Source organism: Sminthopsis crassicaudata, chromosome 2 (genome assembly GCF_048593235.1).
Source record: "Sminthopsis crassicaudata isolate SCR6 chromosome 2, ASM4859323v1, whole genome shotgun sequence".
Classification (NCBI taxonomy): Eukaryota; Metazoa; Chordata; class Mammalia; order Dasyuromorphia; family Dasyuridae; genus Sminthopsis; species Sminthopsis crassicaudata.
This window is the reverse complement of record NC_133618.1, coordinates 261,336,121-261,345,876: the sequence shown is the minus strand read 5'-3', so window position 1 is coordinate 261,345,876 and position 9,756 is coordinate 261,336,121. Positions and strand designations below refer to the sequence as shown.

General features: G+C 32.2%; 1 protein-coding gene and 1 pseudogene across 1 annotated transcript; one reads left to right on the top strand and one right to left on the bottom strand.

Annotated features, from left to right (window-relative positions):
- The first annotated feature begins 3,718 nt into the window (after positions 1-3,718).
- Positions 3,719-6,842, top strand: LOC141552783 (olfactory receptor 4F6-like). The gene is made up of 2 exons (XM_074284779.1): positions 3,719-4,617; positions 6,758-6,842. The coding sequence occupies exons 1-2, from the start codon at positions 3,719-3,721 to the stop codon at positions 6,840-6,842; spliced, it is 984 nt and encodes a 327-aa protein (XP_074140880.1).
- A 940-nt stretch (positions 6,843-7,782) lies between these two features.
- LOC141553437 (coxsackievirus and adenovirus receptor pseudogene) lies at positions 7,783-8,837 on the bottom strand (annotated as a pseudogene).
- Between the last annotated feature and the right edge of the window lie 919 nt (positions 8,838-9,756).

The window sequence follows — 9,756 nt, the reverse complement described above, 5'->3', positions numbered from 1 at the left end:
AAGTGTTTCTGTCTGACACTTTAAGAAAATGATTTTTGTTTTATTTCATAAAATGCTATGATATGGATTAGATTTTTTATTATTCTGAAGAAAACTTCCCTTATTTATTAGCATCGTATCAATGTCATTTGGTGATTATACTATTCTACACAAAATGCTATGGATCATGCATATTCCGTTGATGAGGAAGACATGGAAGAATCAGGTATTTTTGGGAGGATTTTCTTTTAGGGGATTGTTGCAGAAGTCAAGGTAAGTGTCATTATTAGTTTTATGATTTATGAAAACCAGATGGGCAATGGTTATAGGAAAGGATAGTGAGGCTTGGATATTGTTAGCCATGGAGTTATTGAAAGAGAAAAGAATGAGCCCAAACCCTTTTTAAAATATTGAATTTTAAAGGTGAAAGATGATGAACAAAATAGTTTACTCTATTCTGTATCACAGCAAAATATTGTTTCTTCTCTCTTATATATTTCTTAGTATCACTGAGGATATGGAAGAGGTAGCTAGAAACAAGGGGTTGCATTTATTAGTTAAAGATTATCTTAAGAAACGTCTTAGAGATCTTCTTGACCAATGGAGGGGATAACTAAAATATTGGCAGGCATAACTGTCTTATGATATTTATACCTGTTATTATAAAATCCTTTTTCTGGAAGATTCATCCTATAAATATTATATGCTTTTTGATCACCAAATTAACAGATCCTTAATTTTTAGGAAGCATGTTCAAGTCAAATATTTTATTATGTAACTTAAGACATTGTTACAATTTCTTCCTTGTATTTATTATTGCTTAAAATAAGTGGTGCTAATTTAACTATTACTCCATTTAAAAATCATGTTCATTAAGAAGATTTTGGTTCCTCCCAGAGCAAATGATTTAGCATACACACCCAGAGATTCATACTAGTACATACACCTATAAACGCCTTCTATATTCTCTCTTCAGTTTAGAAATAGGAAAGTTCAGTGAAACAACAGATTACTAGTCATGTGACATATTTTTCAATTGTTAAAAAATAGTTAAATCATTTTATTAGGTTTAGACAAATACAAATGATTTATAAGAGAGGAGAGACTGTCAGCAAATAAAATCAGGAGTAAAAAAGTGAAGTGGAAAGTATGAATAAAATATTAATTTAAAAAGTGAGCATGATAATGGAGAGATTGTGAACCAGATTTATAATTTCTTTGATTTAGGGAACTTCTGGATATGGAAGGCGCTCATACCAATCCAGTTCAGTGTCTCCTCTATAATGTACAGTTTTAAAGAGTGGCCTAAATATTGGGTAGTTTAGTGATTTGTCCATAGTTCCAGAGCCAGTATGTCCAGAGTTGGACTTGAATCATAGCTTTAGCTTGTAAGTTAGCTTTTAATACACTACCTAATCCTACCTCTTCATGTAGTAATTTAAATGTGAAATTCTTATTGTAGATAAGTCCTACAATACAAGAGATTAAATTCAAACCTGCCTCCTAGTACAAATCTAGAAAGTTTTCCTTGATATTAAATTTGATGACTCCCAAATTTGCAGATGGCAAGTCAGAAGAAATGAGGTAGGATCCTACAAGAATGCTAGACTAGAATGAATTCAATTCAATTCAATTTCACAAAAATAAATATAAAGTCCCACAGAATGTTAAAAAATAAAAATGTCTAGATTATGGGATTGGCTAAACTAATAAAACCTATTAAGAAAGTTCATTATATAGAGATCTCAAAAAGAGTCCGTATTGTGCCAGAAACAACCAGAAAAAACAATATAATTTTAGTTTAGATTAACAAGTAGAGTCCCAAATGACAGAAGTGATGTTTATTCTTCCTTTTTCTTATAACATTTGGAATAGGTTCAGTTTTAACAAAAACTTTAAATATTAGAGAGAATCTAGAGGTAAGTAATCAGAATGACAAAGGGGCAAGAGATTATTCCATTAGAGGATAATTTGAGGGAGACAGGTAGGTTTGCTATGAAGAAAATAAGACTTCTTAGCAGTCTTCAAGTACCTGGAGTTGTGTGAAAGAAAGTCTCCAAAGTTAGAATAAGAAAAAAAATGGATGGTTTGCATAAAGAACAAGTACTTTTGTCTTGATGTAAGAAAAAACTTCCTAAAGAATCTGTCCAAAAGTAGCATGGTGGCTCTTCAGAGTTCACATGTACTCCATCTTGAATATCTTGATAGAGGATAGTTTTAGAATATGTTGCATAAGACATTATTATTTCATTATGGATTGACTTTATAATCTCTAGGATCATTACAAAACTGAGCTTCCCTGATCCTGTAGCACTCTAATTGATTTCAGTATATTCATGTTTAGAGTTAGTGGTCATTTATGGTACAAGATTCTATGAAGGTATTAATGATCAAAGCTATTTGAACCCCTGTATCAAGTTGTGTTTTTCGCTGCAGACCAGAGACAGGATAATCAGGTGTTCTGTGAAAGATGGATGCTCTCTATATTTTCAGCAGAAGTGGCGTTGTATTCTCTCGGTATACCTCATGTACTGCAATATGTTCTACAATACTACTAAGTGTAGTGAGCAAGATTAAAATGTAATTTAAAATTATTTAACAAAAATAAAAATTCATAAAATGTAATTATTAATGTGCATTTTAAAGCTAATATGTGGCTTGCGGAGATCTTTGTTTACAGTTTAGTGTCCATTCATCTTTTTATTTGAATTTGATAATATTATTCTGGGAAGAGAGATTAAATCCCTTTAGATGAACTCCCTGAATTGCCTAACAAAGTGGAACATTATTTGTACCATACTTTATAGATATCTATAGGATCAGATTTAGGGAATAAAAAATGTGCAAGCAGAAAATTTTGAATCGTATCAGAATCATTGTATGTGCTACAGAGTATATAACATTTTTTAAAAACAGATTTCTCATTTTTCTACCCTTTCTTTCAATCTATTATCCATATTTTTCTTTAATTTTACTTATATTTCTCCACCTTTCTTTTCCTGAATGTCCATTTTCTTGTTTTTCTCTTTATTATCTAATTTATACTGTCAAACATTTATTGAGGAAGGAAGGAAACAAGCATTCATTTAATGCCTAAAATGTTCCAGACACTTTAAAAACATCTCATTTAATACTTACAAACCTCAGAGATAGGTCCTATTATTATCAATATTTTATAGTTAAGGAAATTGAAGTACATTGAGCCATTAAATGAATAGATCAGGGTCTCACAGATAGTAAGTATCAAGTGTCTGAGGCTGGATTTGAACTGAGATCTTAGTGAATTTAAACTCTATGCTCTATCCATTGTGTCACATAATTGTATTAGTTATGTACACATCACTGGGAAGGGGGCTGAAAAATTGGAAAACAATGGAAAAGATTCCTTTCAATATAAAGAGGTTCCAATTTGTGGGGTGATGAGATATATCCTTTCAAAAATTATAACAAAGGAAATCATGCTGTATATGACAAATTAATTAGTACATACAAAAATGATTCTTACACATATTTTGATCACAAAATTCAAGGTCTGGTAATGCTTGACTTATGCATACAGGACTTACTGAAATCATTGTATTTCTTAAAAATGAAACATTTAAAAAAGGATAATTCCAACATATTCATGAATGTTATTCAAAAACATTTCATATTCACAAGGATTACATTTAGAACTTAAAATTTATTTTGTTATAATGGATCTTTTTACTTTTTTCCAGGTAACCATAAAGTTAGTATGATGAATAAATTGAATCATTCTACGGTGTCAGAGTTTGTGTTCTTGGGAATCTCCAGTTCTTGGACCATACAGCTTGGTCTCTTTGTGTTTGCTTCCATTTTCTATGTGGCTGTTGTGGTGGGGAATTCCTTTATTGTACTCACAGTGAGCTATGATAGTCACCTACATTCTCCAATGTATTTTTTGTTGGCCAATCTCTCCCTTATTGATTTATGTCTCTCCACTGTTGCAGTTCCCAAGATGATTTTTGATCTTTTCTATGAACACAAAACCATATCATTCAAAGGTTGTATCACCCAGATATTTTTCATTCATTTCATGGGAGGAACTGAGATGGTGCTGCTCATTTCCATGGCATTTGACAGATACATTGCCATATGCAAGCCTCTTCACTATTTGACCATTATGAACCCCAAAATGTGTATTTTTCTTCAGGTGTCTTCTTGGACTATTGGCCTTATACACTCATTGACTCAGTTGGCTTTTGTAGTGAATTTGCCTTTTTGTGGTCCTAATGAAATCGACAGTTTTTATTGTGACCTTCCTAGGTTCATCAAATTAGCCTGCATGGACACCTATAAGTTGGAGTTCATTGTCACAGCTAACAGTGGTTTCATCTCCATTGGCAGCATGTTTCTCTTATTTATGTCTTACATTTATATCTTGATCTCTGTTCAGAAATCTTCTAGTGGATTGTCTAAGGCTCTTTCTACATTGTCAGCTCATATCACTGTGGTGGTCTTATTTTTTGGTCCATGTATCTTTGTCTACATGTGGCCATTCCCAATAATGCCAGTGGATAAATTTCTTTTTATTCTTGATTTTGTTGTCACTCCTGTTCTAAATCCTTCTATATATACATTTAGGAACAAAGAGATGAAAGTTGCCATGAGAAGATTAATCATCCACCTAAGGAGCACCAGAAAAATTTTAAAATAATTTTAAAAGTGATAGAGTATGTTTAATGTTTAAACTGACCATCATATAACATGTGGATGACAATCTGAGCCTTAAGATAATAGCACATTCCATTTTAGTGTTCTTTACATTGATATGAAAACTATTTCCATGGCTAAAAAGCACATTGACTCCTATTGCATCTGATGAAAAATAAAAAAGAATAAAATGTTGATGTTTCTGGTTTAGATAATTATACTTTAGTTATGATTTTAAGATGCACATTTTTATGATTTCTTAATTTAGATTCAAATCTGCAAGAAAAATAATTTTCTTTTCTTGTAAATTTATAGATAATAGATTAACTATCTTGATTAATCCACAGGACCCAGTTAGGCAATTATTTTGTCCTTAGAAGTAGGGTTATCTTGTCATTCATAGAGGATTCAATAGTACCTCCTATTCTTATATTGAAAAATCTGGGAGAAAAAGTTCTCTCTTATTGAAAAGTCAGAACTCTATACATAATCTTACCTGGGAGAGAGTGGTCTAGTATTGGATTTTTAAAACTTTTTTCACTTGTGATCCATTTTCATCCAAGAAGTTTTAGGTGACCCAGTAACAATTCTGAGATCTGGTGTTTCTGTAAGTATTTTTGCATAGCAGCAAAGTACACATATTGTTCTGTTGAGAACCAAGTGCAGAGAAGTTGTATGGTACAACACATCATGAGAGGCCAGAAACACCTCAGATTTATTACACTTAATTTTGAATAAATTAGTGTTTGTTGCATTCAGAAATTTTTTTATTGTTGCCAAATATTTTGTGATCACCACATTTAGTCATGTGACCTCATATGGTGTCAGGACCCACAATTTTAGAAGCTTTGGTATAGTAGATACAGAGTAGATCTCAGTCATGAAGACTTTAGTTCAAGTACTTCTTTAGAATATGTCACTTATGCTTGCAATTTTCTAAGTTTCTTAATTGAAGAGCAATTACTTTTCTTAAGTGTTGCAAATTTGTATTGTTAGAAGAGAGCTTAATGAGAGCTTTGTATATCAGTGAAATTATTACATAGAATGAAATTCCTACATCAGTGATATTTTAAAGATATTTTCCTGACCAGTGATCCCCAGACCATTTTTACAGTTGTTTCAAGTTGATGACTTTATTTTTCCAGGAATTGCCCAGTTTTGCTCTACAACAGTTGCTCCTCATCTTTTGTTTTCAAAGAAGATCAATGACATCATGGGGTGATGTCTTGACTTGCCTATGAATTGTATTTAAATGGGTCAAAGTTATTAAAGTCAGTGGCAGGACAAAAGTTGATATAACTGGTAAATGAACTAGCAGCAGTAGATGATCTTAACATGTTCAATGCCTGTCTAAGCTCTAAATGCTCTACACTATGCCCTTCAGTTGTCTTTACCATAAGTTTTTGGGAAAAAAATTGTTCTTATCTGCTAATTTTACGAGGGGGACATCTTTTTTTTTTCTTTCTAGGTTCACAACAACATTTATTTATGTGTAGTATTTATAACCAAAGCACTCAAATAGTTTAGCAAGAACTAAGTTCTTACAAATATCTAAGGGGAAAAAAGCTTTGAAGTTATAAAAGTGGATCTTATTTGCTGAAGTCCTTTTAGCATAGTGATTAAAATCTTAAGGGAAAAAAACAATAGACATTATTTTCTAATATAATTAGTTTTCTTGTTTCTAGGACAGTTGTTAAATGTACTGTTTTTCTTAAGTTTGAGAAAAATAATTAATTTTCACAACTAAATAGGAACTCTTCCCAAATCTTAGCTTCTCAATGAGCATCATACAAAACTACTTCTGCATAATAAACACCCAAGCTATAATGTATTAATTTATAACAATCGTGGGGAAAAAAATTCATTCTTTTAAAAATTCTGGTGGTTTGAAATATTTTTTTCCTCTCAAAAATTTGATTCAACAAGGTAAATATGGATATACACATTTCTGGGGGGAGGAGAATAGTCCTGAAAAACAAAAAAAAATCCATTATGTAGATCTGGAAGGCTTATTCTATGATTGGATTTTTAAAAAGTAATAGTGATTATTTTATTCACATAAACTGCCTGACACAGCCAAATGAAAATATGCAAGTACAAGCCCATTCAATCAGTATGGACTAGGTAGCTTAAATGTCAAGAGCACATATGGCAACAAACTATGTTCCTTAACACACCGAATTCCCTAATTCTCAGTCATGCCCATTGTGTATAAAGCGTTTGTTACTGGTCACATAAGGTAGACTAGGTAATAATGTGAATGACTTCTCAATAAAAAACTATTGTCAAATAGTTACTTTAACAAGAACAGTGCACTAGCAGAATCTTCCAGTTGTTCCTTTACTGCTAAATATAGCCAGATGGAAAAACAAACAAACAAACAAACAAAAAAAAAACACCAAAAAAACCCACACAAAAAACCCCCACAAAAAAACCAAACCAAACCAAACCAAACCAAAACAAAAAAACAATTAGCTGCTTCCTTGTGTGAAAACATTTAAAGCAATCATTTTACTAAATTAATTAGATGATCCTACTCAGCTAGTTAGTAGTGATAGCTGATATTCTCACAGTAAGATGTTTAAGACGCATCCTTCCATCAAGTAAATTACAAAAATAGTAATTTTATAATTTTAAATTAGTTTAATTATTTTATCCATTATGTTCACATTTTTGTCAGCCTTATATATTTTGTTACAGAAGGCTGAGAAAATAGTAACAGTAATAGGGAATATTCTTTTTCTTGGTATACAAATAAAACAAAAGACATTAAATATCATTGAAATCTGTTGTTTCTAAAGAAACCTAATAAACTTCCCCCTTCCTCCACGAGATTATATTGGATCCTTCTTTAAATTAACATTAGTTAGTATTTATATAATACCTTAAAATTCACAAAGCACTTTACAAATGTAGCATTTGTTCCTCACAACAACCCTCTGAAACAGATGAGGAAATAGACAAAAGATTCAATGCCTTGAAGTTTTAAAGTTTCTGATGGAGAATTTGTCAATTAAACAAGTTTCTTGAAGGTCATTTTTTTATTAATTCAGGTTAAATTATTCTATTTCTTCAAAAACAATTTTTAGATTGGCAGCTTTTACCTGAAGAAACAAAGTTTGAGATGTTTTATACTACTGACCCATCTTTGCTTTGTGCTGGTACCATCAGAGGAATAGTTTCCATTTTACTTAGATTAGATGCTGCTACTTTAGCTGGTAGAAAACTTGGGCTTTGTGAAGTACGATCAAAGTCTTCACTTGGTACTTGGTAACTGAGCTTTGGAATAGCCTTCTCTGTTGGAAGGAGACATTGATTCCAGAGGTGGATGATTGCTACCAGTGTAGCTTCTGGCTGTAGATGTTTGGTGCTTTGGAGGAAGAATGTCCTTTCTCATGTCATGGTGAACTTCTTTTTCATATTTTTCCTCCTTCTGGTTTTTGTAGTAGCAAAAGATAAGACCCAGTAGTAACAGGCCATACAAAGTTCCTATGATAGCTCCAACTATTGTACCAGCAGTGTTTGAAGGAGGAATGACATTCGTATCAAAATCCATTTATTGATTCCAACTCTGTTTTTAACTGTACAGCTCTATGTGCTACAGTACTGTGGAGTGGATTTCGTACAAAATAATAGATGGGTTGAGATCTGATAAAAAATGATAAGCAGACTTTTTTCTGTTTTGGGAAGCTTTTGCCATTCATAGTATAAAGGAAGTGAACCTTCTGATTCACATTTCAGTTTAAAAATCACTGCCAATCTCTGATGATCTATCAAGATAACATCTTGTTTTTGAAAGCTTAACAAGCACAGAAAGCTGTATTTTTTTTGTTTGTTTGCAACAACAGGAAGTTTTTCACTTTGCATTGATATGTGCCCATATCTGATAACTATAAATCTGTTATATTAATTGACGCATCACCTAATCTGGGATCACTGCTTGTAAAATACACTTATCTTTTCAGATCTTTAGAGTATTTATCATAAATGGTGCCTCCAGAATATAAAATTATCTCTTGGTCAACCTTTTGGTTAATATTGGTTGATTTAATCCATTCAATGTATAGTAATTCTTGGTCTTGGTCAGTTGTAAATTTGCAAGGGAAATGAACTGTTTCACCCTTCACTTTTTCAGAGGATTCTTCAGTAGTAATTATAGTTACACTTCTGGTCATGTCCACCATTCAGTACAGGAACACAATGCCCAACAGGAGCTTTGTGGTGAGGGCACTGCCCTGGGTCTGTGCTCCAGCTCCTTTCTGCAGCTTTCCTGGAGGTTCTTATTCCCATCTGGCTCACCAACACCTCAGTGCAGGGAAGTCTTTACAAACTTGGAGAAGACATCATCCTAAGTGCGACAGCTAATTATTTTATGTAAGAATCATTCTTTGTTGTCAGATATTGTGGCCAAAATATGTGACAATATGTGATCAAAAGCAAATATGGAATGCTTACTTCTCTGTTTAACCCATAATATTGAGATTAAATAAATAGTAAGAATTTTATCTGTGTCCTGTGTATGTGAATTTTAATATTATCTCTGTTAGAATGCTGAAATTTCTAAGGCATGGTTCTTATTTATTTATTTTTAAATCTAAGCATTGCGGAAGAAATAAAATCCATTGCATTATTCATGGAGTCTGATAGTATGGTATAAGATTGACCACATTAATTGTTCAAATGCTTCTGAGGATGAGAGGCTAAGACTATGAGATAAAAGAAAGTGCCTAAGATTGTAGTTTAGTAAGAATCAAGTAATAGTAAGAGTCAAGATTTGCACAAAGGTCTTCTTGTTTTGATTTTCTATGCACAAATGGTGCATGATGAGTTAATATAATATATAGGACCTAATTTTCTGTCCTATTTTATCCTTATTATATTACTTGGTTCCTCTCTCCCAAACTTTACCCCATATTATTATTCTATTTTGGTTTTTGGACCATATTTTCAGAGCTTTTTTTTCTTCTAATTTTGGGGAAAATGCAAAGAGATGCAAAGATAGAATGCCCGGGAAACATGACAGTGACACTTAGATCAGAGATATGCCAATTAGTCATTGATTCCTGTTATCAGTGCAAAAGTAGAACTTAATTTTTTTGGTAC